Here is a 22,447-nt window from a genome sequence, read left to right on the forward strand (position 1 = left end):
GCTGTGTTACTTTGAACACAGCACAAACTAGATCTTCAGTTGGCCTGCCTTTGGACCTCCTTTTCTGGGGTAAAAGATTGATTATGACTCTGCCTTTTCTTGTAATTTCCTAATATAGAATAAGATTTATTGTTAACTATAATAGCTAAATCGTGGAAGGAGCCGAGATGCCCTTCAACAGATGACTGGATTAAGAAGTTGTGGTCCAGGGGCGCCTGGGTGGCACAGCGGTTAAGCGTCTGCCTTTGGCTCAGGGCGTGATCCCGGCGTTCTGGGATCGAGCCCCACATCAGGCTCCTCCGCTATGAGCCTGCTTCTTCCTCTCCCACTCCCCCTGCTTGTGTTCCCTCTCTCGCTGGCTGTCTCTATCCTGTCGAATAAATAAATAAAATCTTAAAAAAAAAAAAAAAAAAAAAGAAGTTGTGGTCCATATATACAATGGAATATTACTCAGCTATCAGAAAGAATGAGTTCTCAACATTTGCTGCAACATGGACGGCACTGGAGGAGGTAATGCTAAGTGAAACAAGTCAAGCAGAGAAAGACAACTATCATATGATTTATCTCATCTATGGAACATAAGAACTAGGAAGATCGGTAGGGGAAGAAAGGGATAAAGAAAGGGGGGGTAATCAGAAGGGGGAATGAAGCATGAGAGACTATGGACTATGAGAAACAAACTGAGGGCCTCAGAGGGGAGGGGGGTGGGGGAATGGGATAGGCTGGTGATGAGTAGTAAGGAGGGCACGTATTGCATGGTGCACTGGGTGTTATACGCAACTAATGAATCATCGAGCCTTACATCGGAAACCGGGGATGTACTGTATGGTGACTAACATAATATAATAAAAAATCATTAAAAAAAAAAAAGATTTATTGTTAACTATAAAAACATGGGCTTATATTCATACCTGCATAAGAGTTTGAATCTAAAACTTAAGTTAAAGTATGAAATGATTACCTTCAGTTTGTTTGCTTCTTTTTTATCCCCAGCAAAAAAGGAATTCTCATCAAAATGCAAAGGAAATGACCTGTACGTTAAATAGAGAAGACTCATTTTCAGGTATTATAAAATATCAAGAGTCCTGCTAAGATAACATTTTGGTTGGAGATGAATTACATAATACAAAGAGCAAAAGATCTAGTAAAATCAGCACTCTGTTGCCCCAAAATGAAGTCTTATCCTCAAATCTAAAACAACTGCATAAAACAGAAGTTTGGCCCCAAACCCAGTATGTTCGACCACATATGAAAATAATGCAGGTATCAAATACTACAAGAATGACTCTTAAAACTAAACACTTGTGCCATTTAGTACCTAAGTCAAAACAAAACCAAAACTCAATGCTAAACGACCTATAAGCAAAATTAGCTTTTAATTATTATTTTTTAAAATAATTTTCCTTTCTCGGGGCGCCTGGGTGGCTCAGTCGGTGAAGCGTCTGCCTTCAGCCCAGGCCATGATCTCACGGTCCTGGGATCGAGCCCCATGTGGGGCTTCCTGCTCAGCGGGGAGCCTGCTTCTCCCTCTCCCTCTGCTCAGGCTCTCCCTCTCTCTAATATAAATAAGTAAAATCTTTAAAAAAAGTTTTTTTCCTTTCTCTGAACTGAATATTTAAGAATTGAACTTTGGTAACACTTGTCACTCTTCTATTAACGCGTAAGTTGCACAAGTCATCAAATGTAACTTACTTGATTTCATGAAGTATTTCCAGAAGTAGCATTTTGTTTTCTGCATCGTGAACTTTATTTCCAGTGAAGAGCTGAAAATCTGGGCGCTCAAAGAACGGTACCACTTTAGATAAAGCCCTTAATTCTATTAAGTAGAGAAAATACAAGTTCTTAAGCCTTCTTGGACCCTCTCCTTCCGTCAAAATCCCATCAAATCGCTGCTGAAATTCTGTAATGTTGTGTCCCCATTTCTTTTCCAACCAAGTTTCTGAGAAGAAAGAAGAATTAAATATTAAAATCTGAATTTTAAAATTAAGTTTCAGTTTACTTATTACATTGGGTTATTTATGCCTACAGAAGCTAGTTTCATTGTATATTTGAAAATACAGAACAATGAAAGCTGCTTTTCATAATTTAGCTTTTAATGGTTCTACATTAATATGTTATCTTCTACAACCCATCCTTAGAAGGAAAATAAATTCACTATTTACTGAGAAGTATGATTTCACAGAAATCAAATTTCTGGGGGCGCCTGGGTGGCGCAGTCGTTACGTGTCTGCCTTCGGCTCAGGGCGTGATCCCGGCATTATGGGATCGAGCCCCACATCAGGCTCCTCTGCCGGGAGCCTGCTTCTTCCTCCCCACTCCCCCTGCTTGTTCCTTCTCTCGCTGGCTGTCTCTCTGTCAAATAAATAAATAAAATCTTTAAAAAAAAAAAAGAAATCAAATCAAATTTCTGAATATAAACATATTTATAAAACCAAAATATGCAATTTAAAAATGACTACCTGAAATTACTGAGAGAGTCTGAAGCCCTATTTAAAACTAAAGTTACTGTATTTTGTTCCTGAGCCATAGAGACACTTGAAATCCCAAAAGAAATAGGTTACTGATGAAAATCAACCATGGTCTTTTTCTGCAACAGCATTTTTAAAGCATAAAGAGCAGCAGAAAATACTTTTACCCATTAAACTCCAGGCCTGAAGTTGGCACACAAGTAAAAGGGTTTTAATACAGTAAAAATATCTAATGGATAACAAACTGTACCATTAGGAGAGATTTTAACTCCCACAACAAAACAAAAGACTATTTCTGAAGAGATGTGCACAATTTTGAGCAGCTTCTTAAAAGCAAGTAAACAGAGGTAAGATCAGGCTGAAAATGTCCTTATAATACCTACAGTTTCTACATTCCTGATCACTGCCATTTAAGAATGAATTTTTACGGCCTAACATTCAACAGGGTCAACTTTTTCCCACTAAGGTAAGTACCAAAAATTTTAAGGATATCTGAAAATAACATGGTAAAATAAATAAAAGTGAATGTCACGTACCTTGTAGAAGATATCGTGCACTCAAATGCACATTAATGCTTGCATGCAGGCCAGAGATAAGTCTGTAGAATGCTCTTTTTTCTACGCAGAGGCCTAAAAATAGTAATTTGGTGATAGAAATTTTATATGTGAAATGTAGCATTTTAAAAATAATTTCATATGTCTTTAAAGATGAGAAAAATTTTTAACATTTAAATTTGTTTAAAAGTTTCCAATTACCTTCTAGCCAACTGTAAAAAGTGTTCTCTGAAATAAAAAGAAAAAGAAGTCACAAAGTTGTAAAAATGCCAAAATGTAAGTTTTTCAATATATAAAAGCAATTTGTGCCAAAAGGTGATTTAAAAATTAACAAAAGGTCCAAATTTTATTTGCAATTTATCCAAATGAAGGAGAGAAGTTCTTGGTATGGATTCAATTAAATACCATTCTCTTGCTCAGTCTGTAGAAGGTTTCAGCATTGCCTTCGGTAGCCCCGGTCTCATAACTTTCCAGATAAAATATTTCATGTGTGGTCAGAACACAGAATTTAAATAATAAGTCAATGCAAGGAAAACTACTTAGCCTTGAAAACAGGTGATGCTATGAAAATTAAGAATTCATTATATGCTTTTCTAAATTTTTTAGAAGATTTTATAAATGCACACATAAGCAGGGGGAGTGGCAGGCAGAGGGAGGGGGAGAGGCAGGCTCCCCACCAAGCAGAGAGCCTGATGTGGGGCTCAATTCCCAGGATCCTGGGTTCATGACCCGAGCCGAAGGCAGACGCCTAACCGACTGAGCCATGCAGGTGCCCCTGTGCTTTTCCAAATTTTTAAAGTAAATAAAAATTATAAAATAGAATTGGTGGTGTATTACTTGCATATCGCTCATGGTATTTCCTGCCATTCAACAGTTCAAAGGAGCAATACAAGGAAATATTACAAAACCAAATACCATTTACATTCTATGACCCAATAACATCACTGTTCATATACTTAGACCTGGTAATTCTGCTTTTAGAATTATGTTCTAGGCATGCCTGGGTGGCTCAGTCATAGAATTATGTTCTAAAGAAATAATTCAAATGGTGGAGGGGTCAATAATTTGTACAATGATGATTATGTTATACATAATTGTTAAAAACTGAAATAATCAAAATGTACAATAATGCCTAAGTTAACATGATAGGATATTATATAGCTAGGTAACATGGTAGAATAATATAAAACTATTTAAAATGGTAAGAATGTGGAACATGACAATACATGAATTATTATTTGAAATAACATGAAAAGCATAGAAATAATTTTCATAACTACGCAAAGATTCTACGTATGCATTTAGTAGAGATGGCAAACATTGTACTACATAGTTCTTTTGACTAAAGTTGCTTATGGTAATATTAAAAACGAACTAAACAAGCATAAAAGTCATAAAAGGAATGACGAAGAGAATACACAATAAATTAGACTATCTAAAAACTTAAAACATCTGTTTGTCAGAAAACCTCACGAGCAAAAGTAAAAGGCAAATAGCCAAGTAGGTAGAACGTATGTTACAAATACAACAAAGGGATAATATTCTTTTTTTTTTTTTTAGAGATTTTATTTATTTTTTAGAGCGCCCGCCCGCATGAGTGGGGGGAAAGGGCAGGAGAAGGAGAGGGAGAAACAGACTCCCCACTGAGCGAAGAGCCTGACTAGGTGCTCAATCCCAAGAGCCTTAGATCGTGACCTGAGCCAAAGTCAACCGCTTAACTGACTGAGCCAGCCAGGTGCCCCAAGGGATAATATTCTAAATATATAAAAAGTTCATAAACTGAATAAAAGTGCTTTAGTGCCCATGTAAAGTGGGCAAATAACAGAACTAGAGAATCCACAAAGGAAAAACCACAAATAGTAAGAACACAAAAATTACTCCGTTTCACTAGCAATAAAAAATGCAAATTACAACCATAGAGATACCACTTTTAACAGTAAAGATAAAACTATGACAATACTTAATGCTGACAAGGGTCAGGTAAAACTAGGTGGCACACTGATTGGAAGGGATATAAATTCGTACACCCTTTCAACGACAAAATGCAATCTGGTCCTATGTATCAGGAGCCTAAAAGGTCCATAACCTTTGATCCAGTAAACCCATTTCTAGAAATCTAGACTGTGACGGATAAAATTCATATGTTGAACTCTAAGCCCCCAGGAGATGGTATTTGGAGGTGGAGGCCCTGGGAGGTGAGTAGGTTTAGATGAGGTCATGAGGGTAGGGTCCCCGTAATGGGATTAGTGTCTTTGTAGGCGGATGAGGAGACCAGAGCTCTTCCTTGGCCACGGAAGACACAGTGAAAAGGCGGGCTATCTGCAAGCCAGAAGACAGCCCTTAGAAGAATCAAGTCTGCCAGGGGCACTCTGATCTTGTACTTCCCAGCCTCCAGACCGTGGGAAAACAAACGTCTCATTAAGCCACCCAGTGGATGGTATTTTGTGAGAGCAGCCTGAGCCAAGACATAGGCGAAGGAATCGAGCAGACATGGGAATAATAATATACACAACTCTAAATATACCTAGTATGAAAATACCCATATGTAAATAATCATAATTATCAAAATGTTGGGACACCGGGGTGGCTCAGTCGGTTAGCGTCTGCCTTCGGCTCGGGTCATGATCCCAGGGGCCTGGGATGGAATCCCACATCGGGCTCCTTGCTCAGTGGGGAGCCTGCTTCTCCCTCTGCCTGCTGCTCCCCCTGCTTGTGCGTGCTCTCTCTCTCTCTCTCTCTCTGACAAATAAATAAATAATTTCAATTCCAACTGTGCTACTTACAAGTCATACATGACTTAGCTGAGTTGCTAAACCTCTCTGGCACTCATTTTCCTTGTCTATGAAATGGAAATAAAAGTAATAGCTCATAAGAATGTTGGAAGGATTAAATGAAATCATACTTGTAAATTGCTTAGAAGAGTGCCGGCACGTAGCCGGTACTTAGCCATTACCATTACCAATTGTTTTCAGGTTGTGGGATTACAAAGGATTTGTCTCCTTATAAAAGCCTTCAGAGTTGGGGCACCTGGGTTGTCCTGTTGGTTACACTCAACTATCGGTTTCAGCTCAGATCTGACCTCAGGGTCATGAGACTGAACGCCATGTCAGGCTCCACGCTCAGTGCAAAGTCTACTCTTTTAAGACTCTTTCTCCCTTTCCCTCTCACTTCCCCCTGCGGGTGCAAACTCTCTCTCTCTCAAATAAATAATTAAAAAAAAACCTTCAGAATTTTGGGGGTTTTTTTTGTGTGTGTTTTTTTCAAGTTTGGGACCATGAATCAGGGCGAATGGGAGTGTAATATTACTTGGGACCCAGCCTTCCGATGAAATTTTCGGTTCTGTTCCTGAAGCAGCCATCCTCAACTTGACATGGTTGTGATAATCACCTAATATGATAGCTGTCAGGGGTAACTCTTCCAAATTTGACCAAAATGAAAAATTGTAAATATACTCATAAACAAGATAATTTCTCTAAGGACAGCCTTCACAAGTTAACAATCTTTTCTCTGACAATGAGAGACAGGATGAGGTCTTTAAATAGTATTGAAACACTGAAATATCCTCTAATGTAGATAGGAATGCCCAAGGTAGAATAAAATCTCTCAAAACTGAAAATTATAGGATCACTCCTAACTAACAAAATACGAGGCATCTTTGGAAGAATAATCTTATGCTGAAGAATTTCTCTTCCAAATAGGACAATTCTGATTCAGTATTTTACTCTGCTATTATTATTACTATAATATAAAGTATAATTAAAAAAAAGCAATGTTATCACACATTGGTATTCTGTTATTTAGACAGAATACAAAAGCAATTTGTAAAACTAATGTTCAGAAGACAAAATTTTGAAGGAGAGGAAAGGGATACGTCACATTTTAGCAATTTCATCTACCTGGACTAAAGCTAAGTACTGCTTTGTCTTTTCATATGGTTAAACACATGGCCTTAAGAAGAAGAAAAATCATTTCAGGGCACCTGGGTGGCTTAGTTGGTTAAGTGTCTACCTTCAGCTCAGGTCATGATCTCAGGGTCCTGGGATTGAGCCCCACTTCGGGCTCAGTGGGGTAACCTGCTTCTCCCTCTCCCTCTCCCCCTCCTCCCCCACTTGTGCTCTCTCTCTCAAATAAATAAATAAAATCTTTAGGGAAAAAAAATCATTTCAATTTCACTCAGAAAGCAGAAAGATTCTCACAAAGACAAGTAAACCTAAAATATGTTAAAAATTTTAGCATTACAACTAAAAGAGTTGGCCATAACTACCCCCAAGAGTGAACACAAGCCTTGGAAGCCAGCAGAGCAACACTGTGACCATGCCTAGAAGCTTCCTATCGGACCCGACAGATCCTAGAGGTCTGCTCTAGAAGTAAAGGAGAGGGAGTTTTCCCTGACAGAAGCTGGGTGGGGGGGGAACGCCTGGCTTCGAGAGCAGTGGGTAAAATACACAAGTGAAATATCACAGGCTGAGGCAGGCTGCCACTGCTGCCTGATCCCGGGCACAGTCTTTTCCCATAACCTGTGCTTTCATCTCCTGAACGTGAGATAAATAGGAGTTCTCAGAAGTAGGAAGAAAAGTCTGCCAAATAAACATCTGACTATATCAGCAAACTCATATATATAATACATGACAAAGAAATTATATTTACCTTCACTTTTCCCTGAAAAACAAAACAAAATGTTGATTATTTTATGCTCCTTCCAGATGTCACTTTAAAATGTTATACTTCCATAAAAATAAGACTTTGAATAATGGTTAGTTTGAGTCCATCAGTTCACCCGCACATGCAAAATCTGAGGGAGACACGCGTGACACAACCCTGTCTACGTGGCAAAGAGGAATTATGCCTGATTCGCTTCCCGGGCATCGTCTCCAAGAACCTGGGGAAGGAGCGGCTTCAGCTCGTACAAGATTTAATGTGGGCTGACGGGAGAGAAAAATCGAATCTATCATCTGAGAGTACTCTCAAGTACCTCAAGGACTTACGGTTATTTGGTTGGCAGAGCCTTTTTCCACATTTATTTATCCTAAATCTATAACACGATTTCTGCTAAAGAATTGTGTTCTTGCTTTGAAACCTCCGGACTGACACTGTAAAATTCTACCTTATTCAGGAATATTTTGAAAGACTATTTGTGAAGATTCCACTTATGCACAGTTCGGCAGTTTGTAAGCAGCTGCTCATTTACTGTCAAAAAACTGTCTTCATTTTGCCCATCATTGTTTGATTATTAAAATAACATATGCTCATTGCAAATACATGTTTTTTTAAAAAAAGAAGACACAGATGAAATAAAAAATGTCATCCGTAACTCCCTCTCCTCTAGATAAATACCATTTACATTTTGGTAAATGTCCTTTTTCTTTGCATATAGACATTCAGATATTATACTAAGTATGTTTTTACAAAAATATACATACTGTTTGATGCCTGTTTCTTTTCTTCAATGTGCTACTGGTCATTACTGACCTAAATGAATACAACTTTTCGGCAATATTTCTAATGGCTATATTCTACTCCATGAATACACCGTAAATCACTTAACCAGTTCCTTAATGATAAACATTTAAATTGTTCCCATTTATCTTTATGATAAGTGAGGGTAGTTAATCAGATCGTAATGTGAGTTCATACTGAGGATCACCCCTTATCTAGGAATTTGCACTCATCTGATATTAAATCAATAGCTTCCAATGAGTTACCATCTGTGACTCATATAAACCCAAACTCTTATTTAAAGATGTTCTTTCATTTCTAATCTAACAAAGACTAGTCTGCCAACACGTAGGGAATGATGCAATCTCATTGCTTTCCAGGAGGAAATTTATGTTTATTGACTATATGAGATCAGCAGCTTTTCAAATAAATTTTAAAAATGAAAAACTTACACATTTGCTAAAAGCACATCAAAGACTTCATCAGTAAGCACATTTAACGGGAACAGGGATTTGTATTTCCTAAGCAAAATGTCTGAAATCATACACTGAAATGGTTTATTCAACAAACCATTCTGCCTATTACAGACTGGGCAGGGTTTCTGAGTCCCAGTTTTACACCCCTCTGCCTCTCCACGGTGCCTAGCACGTAGTAAATGGAGGGTAATTACTTGTTGAAGGAACAAGTGATCTTCCCAATTGTAGACAAGACCATTAAATGAGGAGAGCAGTTTTCATCAATCATTCACTTAACAAACCACTCCCTCTGTTATGTGTCAGGCTCTCTATTAAGAGATGAAACCAATAAACACGCCCCATATGCCCAAACTACTAGGGCAGATCAATAGATACGTAATAGTAAAAAAACGCCAGACAGCTGAAAGATGGTAAGAGACACAAAACGTGACATTAAGATCACTTTATGAAGAGAGAGAGGTTACTTCCAGTTAGGAGAGTCGGGGAAGGCGGAAAAGGCACGATTTGGGCAAGACCTTCCGTGTAAGGAGAAAATGAAAAATGTTAATGAAACATAAAGACATGTGAATTTGAAATCAGACTCCAAATACGTACAATCATTTCAGTTTCTGGGAAAGATCTGAGGAAGAATTTTTTTTGGATATTCATTTAACTAGAAAAGGAATAAAAATAGTAAAAAACTAAATATATACATTAAGTAAAAATGCAAAGAAGAATAAATATTTAACCTAATCTCCATCCTATGATAATCTAACACCATGAACTTCATGACACCAAATACTCCTTACTGAGGTATAAATATTTTAAACACCAATTTTTCTGTAAAGATGAGGAATAACTTCTATGGAAACAGGAATATATGATCTCAAATGCTCTTGCCTACCCTTATCTGGCCTTCCTCCTCCTTCTAACCAAAGTTCACCGGCTGATAAAACAGTACAAATAAATAACTCACCTTGACCAGAAGCCAAAGGATTTAAAGGTCTTTTAATTGTCTGTGGCCTAGAAACAAAAGAATTAAATTGTAAAATATAATTGTTACCTATCTTGTTATAATTATCTAAGTAAAAGTGAAATTATCTCAGAGAGCTGCTTAATGATTGATTACATCTAAATCAAACTATTTTATTGAGCTTATAAAATATTTAGTTTTCTCTAATTGTTTTAAGGGAGGGTGGTTGTTATTTGTTTTAGCAATAGTTTCTGATCTTTTCCCATTGTAGCAGCCAGAAAGCCATTTCCTAATCACTTCTTCAAACAAAGGAAGAAAATACCAGTCACGCTCTTCTCCTAGAGTCACTAATGTTTTTATATATATTACATATACAAATATGCGTGCCTGTGCACGTGTACACGTGTTTGCGTGTGCCACAAAGTGCACTCCTGATTGAAAGACGAACAAGCAAGAAATATAAATACCCAAACCAAGCATGAAAATAAAAAGGGGAAAAAACACTGTGAGTAGATTATTTTCCACTTAATCTTAGGTATGTCAATTGACCCTGTGGCCACCAAGTTTGTTAGGATTTCAATAAAAGGTATTTTTTAATACGAAATTAAAAGAGTTAAAATGTCACTAAAGTGCCTTATAAATCTCAAACTAAATATTCACTAGTATCATTAGTAAAGTGTAGGGATTGGTTTCTCCACAATTTAAATTTTACGAACTTGCACAAGTTGAGACATTTTGATAACAGAACATGTAAGCTATATTTTAACATACTCAATTTTATGCCTCATATATTGTTTATATTTTAGAAATATTTACACTGGGAATCATGATATAAATTAGTTAGGAAATAACTACAATACAAATATAAAATCTAACCAATGTTTCAGTTGGGCTCTATTTTAGTTCATATTTTTAAAAAAATCCTTTAGGGGAGCCTGGCTGACTCAGCAGAGCATGTAACTCTTGATCTCAGGGTTGTAAGTTAGAGCCCCAAGTTGGGTGTAGAGATTACTTAAAAATAATATGTGTAGCAAAACAAAACAAAACAAAAACCCGTAAAGTAAGTCAATTAAGTCAAACATTCCTAATAATAAATCAGGGAATTTAAATGAAACACACGGCAGGAATGAGTAAATAATGAAAATTCACCAATTCAAAACTGGAGAAATTCTTCAAGTCAAAAAAATAAACAGACTGTCATTTTATTGGTATAAGCATAACTGCTAATCTCTTGTATTTGACTTCTGCACAGTGAAAAGTATTATTACCGTATCTGGGAACTCCAATGATTTCCCCAGAATTCCCCCCATCTCTGAGATAGTATAATGCAAATGCACACACAAATTCCTTCCAAAAACCAATAAGCACATTGGTTAGAGGCCAGTGGCTTTACAAGCAGGTAAACTTGAAGCATGTCCCAGTCACACAGTGATAAAATCGACTATTTCCATTGTAGCAGTTAAGAGTACAAAGTGGGTTCTTCCACTTACTAGATTTTTGACACTGGAAAAATCATTTAACCTTTCCAAGTCTCAGTTTCTCCACCTGTAAACAATGATTACCACAACACAGGGCTATCGCAGGGACTAAAAGAGAAAATGTACGTACCATGCTTAGAACAAGTCTGGCACACAGTGAGTGGTCAAGTGTTACCTATTATAATTATTCTCTGAAATTAATTTAACTTGAAAGCAGGTAAAATAACTACAGCCTCAAAAAGATGAATACAGAGCACCAAAAAGATTTAGGAATCACCTATTCTCTACTACTAACTATAAGATCCTGGGAAATGAAGTAAACCTGGCTGGCTCTAGGTTATTTCATCTATAAAATGAGATTATATAATCCACTGAAGGAACATCTGTGAAATGTCTACAATACTCCCATAAAAGTCTTATACTATTCTATGTCTCTTTTTTTCCCTCTGTCTTTTAAAGAAGGAAAAAATACTTATTGAAACTCATGTACAAATGTTTCCCCAGAGGAGAACTGGATTAATGAACGAGAATGTTTCTATGTCCAAATACATCCTTAAAGTGAATGTGATTTGCAATTTAGAGTCATTATGGTTTATTTATTTGTTTATAAGTAAAAATCACTATATCTGTCAGGATTTTCTAAATGAAAATGACACATACTTAAAACAGTTTTCTTCATAGATGACATTCCAAATCTTCCAAGCATCTGGTCCCTTGTAACCCGTGTAGCGCTCAGGGTTAAGGAGCAAGTCTACATACTCAGCGTCGGGAGACTGGATGTCTGCAAAATGAAATGCTTCATTAAATCTTTTTCTTCAGTTACCTTAAAAAACTAGTATAATAGACTATATTCCACTCATTCTAAGGTACCACAAATGTAACAGGGCATCCAGACTTTAAAAGGCACAAACAGCCACACTAAAGGTACTCACTGGTTGCAAAAGCATCTGCTTTTAAAAATGGTAAAAAACAGGAATATGTGAATTTTAGAATCTAAGAAACATGGTCATTTAATTCTCATAAGCTATCCAGATGAAAAAGATACTATATATTTCCCTCCACATTAACCACGAGCAGTTCATCAGTAACTAAGATAAATGAAGATGTATTACTACCATACACCGTTCGCTACCAAAAACTTCCTTCTTACATGACCACCATCAAGATCCACTACACAGCTGTCCCAAAGGTATAATCCTAAACATGCAAAAAATTATAAGCAAGATGATACTTGCATCAGCATTATTTATTAAAGGGAAACTCAGAAGTTGTCTAAATGTCCAACAGCACACGGGGCTCTGGAGCCAGAGAACCTGGGTTAGAATCCAGGCGCTACTCCTTATTCAATGTGGAACCTGGGGCAAGTTACATATGTTCTCTATGCTTTAGTGCCACCATTTATAAACTGGAGAAAATACTCAGTGTTACTGTGAGATTAAGGAAGTTTATATGTACAGAGTGCTGAGAACCATAGTTAGAGTATAATACGTATTAGCTAGGGGTATCATGACATACCTTACCAGACTATTTTACAATCAACAAAACTAAGTACAGAGGCTATCTAATAAAATGAAAAGTATTATAGAAAAGTCAATTACAGATACCAATGAAAAACATACAAAAATGGTGAGATATTGGTTTCTCATATGTTCCAAAAATTTGTGTAATGGATTATAACTTTGAAACGAAAAAATGGCCCCTTGTTCTCCAGTGGCTTTGGGAAATTATTTACTATACAGTAATCCCTTACTCATTTATAAACTTAACAACATGAAGCAACAAAAAATGAAGAAGTGGGCGAAAATGGTCTCAAAGCAACCACAGATGACAAAAATCTGAGCTCACAGGTGCTTATAAGAAGGTCCATCAAGCTCTCAACATTGCCTACTTATTAAAAACACAATGATGAAAACAAAAGTAAAACTAAGTTTGGCTATTTTTATCCTAATTGACAGTACATTAGAGACTTACATTAGGGGAAATTTTGCTTCTAGAATTAGCACACTGACAGCATCTAGAAATAACTGAGAGTCCATGCAGAAATGGCAATTAAAATAACCAGAAAAAATAGAAATAAAAACTTAAAAACAGGGGTGCTTGGCTGGTTCAGTCAGTAAATCACGTGACCCCTGATCTTGGGGGTGTTGATTTAAGCCCCACGTTGGGTGTAGAGCTTAAAAAAAAAAAAAAAAAAAAACACCTTAAAACAAATTTGTATGGAATCCTCTAGCCCAGGAACGGATATTTCTGTTCATCTCAACTAATACTAGAAGTATCACCACAGTATAGCAAATTACGATAAATTCATTTTTGCCCTCGTTTTCTAAACTATAAATAATGCTTGGCATCTAGTACTTTAAGACTGAAAACAAATTACCAAGAAATGATTAAACTTTTAATATTCTGCCTAATTAGACATAAATATCAGTTGACTCATAATTTTACTTATACCAAATACTTCATCTTGTCTCAACTTTTTAATAAAAAATAATTGTTACTGGGGTGCCTGGGTGGCTCAGTCGGTTAAGCGACTGCCTTTGGCTCAGGTTATGATCCCAGGCTGGGATCAAGTCCCACATCAGACTCCCTGTTCAGCGAGAAGTCTGCTTCTCCCTTTCCCTCTGCCCCTCCCCACCGCTCGTACTCTCTCTCTCACTTGCTCTAAGTAAATGAATAAAACTGTTTAAAAGATTGTTACTATAGCCATATTTGGCCAGATGACAAATTTCTAATTAAAATTTATAAGATACCTTCTGTCTTCTACCTACCACTTACATACATTTTATCTTCCTTATAAAGCTATCCCTTTTTTTAAATATTCACCCTTCTTTAACAAAAGAAACAAATATAAACGGACAAGTGATTCATCCAAGATAACAGAACTCTACCAGGTAAGAATTATTGATTCTCAGCCCTTGCTACACAAATATAAGCAGGTAGTCTCAAAAGTATACTTTGGTAAATGAAGTCCAAGTATTCCTGTTCTTTCTCTAACACTGCAGGTCTAAAAAAATATGCTGCATGTTAAAAGTTTAATTTTAACTCACATAATAATATTCAGGCCAAAGAATGCTTGAGGAAAAGATGGTAAAGTTAAGGGGCTGGGAGAGCGTTTTATCCCCCTTCTTTACTAGTCTAAACCTTGGTGTAAGTCCATAACTCCTATCTAACATCCCAGGGGCCAAATGTGTTTCGGAGTTCAGAACTTCTCAGATTTTAGCAAAGTATTATAATATATGCAACATATACTGAATAATTACTCCAGCAGGGACTGGGCAGCAACTTTTAATCAAACACCAAAAATATTTCTGTAGTGAAATCTGAATATTCACAGTAAATGAGTCTGTGCTAAACTTAGGGGGAAAATATTCATTTTTCAGAGTTTTCAGATCTGGGAATTAGGACTAAAGGATTATAAATATTATTTGCCAAGGCATAATCATGTTTTACATTAAGGAAAGCATATGTTTCTTTTTTTTTTTCCAAAATGAATCCACAATGTTAAAAGTAGGTACTTTCTCTTTGCCTTCCTCTTTTTGGAGGGAATTGCAGGATTCGTCTCTCACTTGCAATTAAAATGATCTAGATCATTCTTTTTGCTAATTTTTTTTAAAGATCATTAATCTGCTTCAAAAGAGCCACTGAAGGATACGAAAACTCGGTTTGATTTGATCTTGTTTGGCCAATTAAAAGGCTAACAATTAACTTAGAAAAAAGAAGAATAGGAGAATCCATAAATCTGATTAAAGGGTTCTAATGGGTCCTAGAGCTCCTGGCTTTGAATAGTACCAGCACTCTGGCCCAGCTTCCAATGTCTCAGATGCAACTCATGTTTCATTCTTCTCTTTTCCAAAAGTTAACACACACCATCTTTAAGGAAAATATGTAACCCAAGGCCCGTACGACAAAAGCAAGTTTTTGCAATCTCAATCTCTACATTTGAGCTATTTACACAAAATGCCTGTGTATATTACGAAAAATAAAAATAAAAAAATTATATATACATACATCTGTATGTATGTATGTATGTATGTATGTATGTATGTATGTATTTTATATGCCTGAGATACACAAAACTGTAAGACTCAGACTCAGGAGGTAAATTTTTTTCCAGAAACTGAGGGTTTGGTTTTTTTTTAACTGTGGTAAAACGTATATAACGTAAAACTTAACCATTTTAACCATGTTAAGAGTACAATCCAGTGACATTAATTATATCCACAACATTGTGCAACCATCACCACTAACTGTTTCCAAACTTTTCTATGACCTCAAACGGAAACTGTAACCATTAAACAATAACACCCCATTCTCCCCTTCTCCTAACATCTGGTTACTCTGTCTCTATCACCTTGCCTAGTCTAGATATTTTATGGGAATGGAATCATACAATAATTGTCCTTTTGTGTCTGGCTTATTTCATTTAGCATAGTATGTTCAAGGTGTATCCGTGTGGCAGCACATATCAAAACTGTTTCTTTTTATGGCTAAATAATATTCTATTGTGTGTATTTATTACACTCTGTTTACCCATTCATTTGTTGATGGATATTTGGGTCATTTCTACCTTTTGGCCATTGTGAAAAATGCCACCGTGAATACGGGCATACGTATCTGCTTCCCCATCTTCAATCTTTTTTGGTACATATTTAGGAGTTGAATTGTTAGGTCATATGGTAACTCTGTCTTTAGCTTTTTGAGGAACTGCCAAACTTTAGAAAGAGAGTTCTAAAAACCATTTTAAAATACTTTTTTCCTTAGACCCCATTTTAAACAAAATGCACACTGTGAAAAATGTTATACCATCCGCTTCACAGAAGTTGTCTGAGGAATCATCATGCTTGGTCCACTGAAGAACAGCCTTCTGTGTTTCCTCACTTCAAATAAAGAAAACGGTACTGTTATCCCTTTTTTTCAGTTATCATTTCACAAGAAAAAAACATAAAATACTACTGCAAAAAAAAAAAAAAAATCAAACCTGAGAGATTCATCCACAGCTCCAAGTCGTTCAGCTTGCTCACATTCTTCAATGAGATTATTGGCTACCTCAGAATACTAAAAGGAAAAGGAGGATTAACAGATTACGATTTATTGCATTTTAAAAACTTTTTAAAAGAATTTCAAAGTTATTTGAAGTTTTTTTATACCTAGCACCCTTTCCTTGGCTTCAAACTTAAAAAAAAATTAAGCCCTCACATCTTCCCTGAAGCTAAAAATATATGTATAAAAGGCTTTGCCCCTTGTTTTTGTTGGTGAACACATTCACTATATGGTCACAAAATAAAGAACAAAGTTCTGATAACTCATTACCAAGCTGTTCACTAAGAAAATCTCTGCGGTCTAAGGAACACTAAGCAAAGCATCATGAGGTAATGTCCCACTTTTTTTTTTCTTTTTTTTCTAAAAGTAGGCTCCATGCCCAGTGTGGAGCCCAACACAGGGCTTGAACTCATGACCCTGAGATCAAGGCCTGAGCTGAGATCAAGAGTTGGGTGCTTAACTGACTGAGCCACCCAGGAGCCCCAATGTCCCACTTTCCTAATGGCCTAACTGGAAGCATCAGTTTTCTCTTCCATAAATAAGTGGTTGGACCAGATGATGTGTGTCTAGGTCCATGTCAACTCTAAATGCCGTGATTCTAAATATGCCCTAGGGCCCAACAAGTCTTATAAAAAATATTCTAGTGTCTTTAGGTGTTTAAAATATATTTAACAACCACCTTCCTTCTCAACGTCACACACACACACACACACACACACACACACACACACACACACATTATTTGCTAGGCATGTACACGGCACAGCAGAAGTGAATGTAGATGATACAATCTCAAACACACTGGTCATCACCACAACAGACCTGAAAGATGACACTGGAAGCAGAAGGCACAGATTCCATCGCTCAACAAATATTTACTGAATGCCCTTATTGTTAGGATGACCATACTAACGACTGCCCAGCCTATGACACTTCTGAGGATAAAAGGGAACACGAAAATAACTAAAATGATACAAATTTTAATATTTCTTTACTAAATAACAACTTTCTTTCATTACATTGACCTATAAGACAGCTCAATTCCAACACTATTTTCAAAAATAAAATTCTTTCTACATAATTAAGTGTTAAGTGGTAAAGGGATATGATATATTCAACCTACTCTCAAATGGTTCCAAAAATAAGAACATGTATATAGAAATATGTATATAGAAAAATGAGGCAAAATATTAAAAATCAGTGAATCTGTAGAGGACACAAAATATCTTTATACTAATCTTGCAACTTTTCTATAAGCTGTTTATTAGCTTAAAACAAAAAGTTAAAAATACATATCAAAAAATGAACAGAATTTACTCAAAAAATAACACACCTATCTACATTAAAACAAAAAATTTTAAAACTTTATTATAATTATCTGAATACTAAAACATAAGCTAAACAAAATATTTTTGGGGTTTTTTATTATTCTTAGTTTCTATTTAAAAATTTAATCAGCTTTGTTAAGTCACATATGTCTCAATTTTATATCATTGGCATTTTTCTGAAGAAAAATTTTTTTCAATTTATCATTTTTAATTTTTCAAAAAACTGCCCATAATCTTCTTCAAAGTTAATTTCTATGGCTATTCAATTTGAAATCACCAATACCTTCAATTAATTCTTCCCTGAATTTATAATTTTTAATTGAGAAAAATATTCTCTCTATAGGTAAATATGTGAAAATATTTTAAACCAAATTATTTTCACAAGGTCTATTCTTTGGTCTCCACAGTATGTTTCTTCACTAAATATTTTAAGACAAAACTTGTCAAATAATTTTTCTTTTATTATTTTAAATGTTTTGCCAAATATAGATGCTACAAAATTGTAAGGCTTATTTCATTTCACTTCAATGAGAATATAAACTTATCCAATTAAAAACAAGAGTTTGATCAAGAAGAGACTTTTCCCAAAGAGGGGATACTTCAAAACACAATTATAAAATTTCAGAATTAAACCTTAGAACACCATTTGAACTTTCCCCAGCTAATATGTTCAATTCCTCCCTACCTTCTGTAGGAAAAAATTTCAACATCTCTGTTTACAAGCTTTGTTATAATAACTGCAATTTGCTAAACCTTCAAAAGCTAAGAATTTTTTTCTTTAAGCATTCCATTCAGTGATACTTTGAATATTTTTCCACTGATTTTAAACATACAGCAATCGACAGTTAGAGATCTCATTTATTAAAAATTGGTTAATACCACTGAAAGACTCTTGGGTTGTTTTACAATATAGTCTTCAAAAGCTCAAACATTTATAAAATCTGGATGATGGTGGACAGCAAAGAAAGGATTCCTGTCCACGCCAAAGGACTATTTTCTTCAGTATTAGCCTCACCTCAAAAATGTTATGGTCATTAAGTATATATATAAATACAAAAACCTCTATATCTTGACAATTACTACTTCTATCTTAATTGGTAAAATATCACAGCATGTTTGGACACAATTATGAATTATGTGTATGTCTTTTTCTTTTTTTTTTTTTAGATTTTATTTTTAGGTGATCTCTACACTCAATGTGGGGCTTGAACCCACAACCCCGAGATCAAGAGTGACATGCTCCACTGACTGAGCCAGCCAGGTGCCCTTGAATTATGTGTATATCTTAACCAACTACAAATTCATTTCTGCTCCACAGATTTCTTGATTTAGTCAGAATTGTTTTTATTAAAATTTGTATATTATCACCACAAAACAAATATTTTGTCTTCAATTTTGAGCCTTAAATGAATTTATACTGGCATTCACAACAGAGACAAATGTTTTCCCTCAATAGCGTGAACTTCCAAAAGTTCTGATGATGATAGCATCATTTAACAATGTGCAAAGTTCTGCCATTGGAGCCAACACATTAATAGCTATGACTTCATCCTTTGTATGTGAACAAGAAAACATGGCACCGAAAATGAGCAAAATTACATTAGAATCTATGGTGGAAAAGTGAATAGTGGTCGCCACTGGGGGGGAAAGTAGAAATTGATTTGGACAGTGTATAAAGCAACTTTCTAGAGTAATGATAATGTTCTCTATTGTAATAGAAGCATAGATTACACAGGTATACGCATTTAGCAAATGCACACTTAAAGATTTGTACATCTCATTGTGTATTAACTTATACACACACACACACACACACATTTAGGGCAAAGTGTACTGATGCTTGCAGTTTACTTTGAAATACATCCAGAAAATGATATTTTTTAATGGATAACTAGAAAGATGGACAGATCCATATGAGATAATGTAAGTTTACAAAATGTTAATGGTAGAATCCAGGTGATCGGTATGAATGGTCACAGGAAAATTCCTTCAACTTTCCCGTATATATGAAAATTTTCATAATAACATCAGACAATTTTAATTTAGAAGAGTTACTTAGTCTAAATGAAAAATCACATATACCAGAATGATATGGAAATGCATCACTGCATCTACACATTAAGTTGGTTTTTTTTTTAAGATTTTATTTATTTATTATTTATTTGTGAGAGCGCGTGCGCCCACAAGCTGGGGGAGGGGAGCAGAGGGAGAGAGAGAATCTCAGATTCCCTGCTGAGCATGGAGCCCGATACGGGGCTGGATCTCACCACCCTGAAATCATGACCTGAGCCAAAACCAAGAGCTGGGAGCTTAACAAACTGCACCATCCAGGAGCCCCAAGTTATCATTTTTAGGCAGTTTTCTTAACCACTAATTTACACTAATTTACAAAGTAGATGCTTAAACTTTGTCAGCAGATTTGTGAGTTCTGGCGTTCATTCGGTCAGAGATACTTCTATGGCTCTTGTGGATGGTAAATCGTGACATTTTATGCAAGTTACACATCATCAACTGTTGTGAGAAATCTAAATTTAATACTTTTTCATTAAGCATGTACTTCTTTTTTTCTTTCTTAGTTATTTTGGCCAAAATGATTCACTGTAAAACATTTTTTAATTACTAAATAGTAAAATAATTGTAAGTTGTTGATTTACACTATACAAAAAAAAAATAAAACCACTATAGGAAGACTACTCTTTCTGTGCAGGATTGCTCGCCCTTTATTTCCCATTTTTGTATTTAATAAACCTGAACTTTAATTTGCCAGGTTTAACACTGACCAGTCAAATGGCAACGTGGAAGCTTAGGATATATCACCGGTATGACACAGGCCACAGCACAATTGGCTGTTAAGTCCAAGAGACCAGCGGGCAGAATGTCCAATGATGTTCTGTTCCCCCCACTTCCCAAGACGGTAAGGAGTTAGCTGTCCCCAGCAATTATGTCTGCCTGCAATTATCTTATCAGCAGGTATTTTATCGCCCAGCATATTTTCCTTGAAAAATCATTTATTTACATCTAGAAAAGGTCAGAAAAAGAAGCACAAGTTATTATTGGTCATCTAGGTGTTAAAGTAAGAACTATTTAGTGTACATATATCTCAAATAGAGGAGACAAGAGAGGAAGCTAGAAATACAAAGCATTTGGTCAATCAAATCTATCTTAGCTTATTTTAATGCAACTACTAATATTTTATTTTAAATAGTTAAAACTCAGGACAAATGATAAGCTTATTTTAACCCAATTATTAATATTTTATTTTAAATATTTAAAACTCAGGACAAATGTTAAGTCATTCAGGACGCCAGAACAACAGGCATAAACCACTTCTGCCTCAGGCAAACCTTGGCTTATGGTCTCTTGATATACCGTTACTGTCTAAGTGCTTTGGATTTTACTCCAAGAGAGATGGAGCACATGAGAGGATTTTCAACAGAGGAGAGATACAACTTCATTTCGTTAAAAAAAAAAAAAAAAATCACTCTCTGGGCACCTAGGTGGCTCACTTGGCTAAGCATCTGCCTTCGGCTCAGGTCATGATCTCAGGATCCTGGGATAAAAAGCCCTGCATCAGGTTCCTTGCTCAGCGTAGAGTCTGCCTCTCCCTCTCCCTTGCCCCTCTCCCAGCTTGTGCTCGTGCTCTCTCTTTCTCTCGATCTATCTCAAATAAATAAATAAAATCTTTTTTAAAAAAATCACTCTCGGGGCGCCTGGGTGGCACAGCGGTTAAGCGTCTGCCTTCGGCTCAGGGCGTGATCCTGGCGTTCTGGGATCGAGCCCCACATCAGGCTCCTCCGCTATGAGCCTGCTTCTTCCTCTCCCACTCCCCTTGCTTGTGTTCCCTCTCTCGCTGGCTGTCTCTATCTCTGTCGAATAAATAAGTAAAATCTTAAAAAAAAAAAAAATCACTCTGGCTGCTGTTTGTTTTTTTTTTTTTTAAGATTTTATTTATTTATTTGACACAGAGAGAGAGTGCACAAGCAGGGGGAGGGGCAGAGGAAGAAGGAGAAGCAGGCTCCCTGATGTGGGGCTTGATCCCAGGACCCCAGGATCATGACCTGAGCTGAATGCAGCTGCTTAACCAACTGAGCCACTCAGGTGTCCCTGCTGTCTTTAGAAGAGCCAACAGATAAGCAAGGGCAGAAGTAGGCATGCCATTTAAGAGGCTACTATAACAATCCAGGCAAAAAGTGATTATGGCTCCAAATATGGCACTAGCAATAAATATTGTAAGATTCTGGGTATATTTTAAAAGTCTGTAATCGCAAAGTGAATTTGGCCTAGAAAAAGGCCTTGAAACAATAACAACCCAGGAACAACTAGCACCCCGTAGGGCCCAGATTATAATCTCTAAACACCATTTCCCACTAAAAGAACTAGGACTCCTTAGGGGGGAAAAAAGCCTGGAACAAGAAAGGTACAAAATTAACCTAGAAGATCTTTTCATAATAGAAAGCAAAAAGTCTACTAAGACTACTGGGATCATCTTAAAAGGCCATAGTCACTAACCTGAAGGAGTTCCTAGTAGCCAAAGACAGAACAACTCAACCATCAAAAGGAATCATAAAAAATGACTACAATAGAGTCCAATACATAAAATATGTCAAAACTCATAAGTTCAAAATAACACTTAAAAATAAAAACCTTATTAGGCATCGTTGGAGGCGCTGGGTACCAAACTCATAATTATCCTGAAAAACTGGTAAACAAAGGAA

The 22,447-nt window shown here is 36.1% G+C and overlaps 1 protein-coding gene across 3 annotated transcripts in view; it reads right to left on the reverse strand.

Annotated features, from left to right (window-relative positions):
• Window positions 1-22,447, reverse strand: part of ERO1A (endoplasmic reticulum oxidoreductase 1 alpha) — a 48,604-nt gene that overhangs the window by 10,021 nt on the left and 16,136 nt on the right. For 2 of the 3 annotated variants that reach the window (XM_026480375.4, XM_026480376.4), the window contains exons 5-13: window positions 16,343-16,419; window positions 16,168-16,241; window positions 12,025-12,145; window positions 9,890-9,936; window positions 7,670-7,681; window positions 3,224-3,250; window positions 3,005-3,097; window positions 1,693-1,939; window positions 962-1,031 (exon numbers count right to left, since the gene is read on the reverse strand). In XM_026480375.4, coding sequence (XP_026336160.1) covers window positions 962-1,031; window positions 1,693-1,939; window positions 3,005-3,097; window positions 3,224-3,250; window positions 7,670-7,681; window positions 9,890-9,936; window positions 12,025-12,145; window positions 16,168-16,241; window positions 16,343-16,419 — 768 coding nt within the window. The remainder of the gene's footprint in view (window positions 1-961; window positions 1,032-1,692; window positions 1,940-3,004; window positions 3,098-3,223; window positions 3,251-7,669; window positions 7,682-9,889; window positions 9,937-12,024; window positions 12,146-16,167; window positions 16,242-16,342; window positions 16,420-22,447) is intronic. The other variant, XM_057318521.1, reaches the window with a different exon arrangement.

The sequence above is a fragment of the Ursus arctos genome, unplaced genomic scaffold (genome assembly GCF_023065955.2).
Source record: "Ursus arctos isolate Adak ecotype North America unplaced genomic scaffold, UrsArc2.0 scaffold_25, whole genome shotgun sequence".
In the NCBI taxonomy this organism is placed as follows: domain Eukaryota; kingdom Metazoa; phylum Chordata; class Mammalia; order Carnivora; family Ursidae; genus Ursus; species Ursus arctos.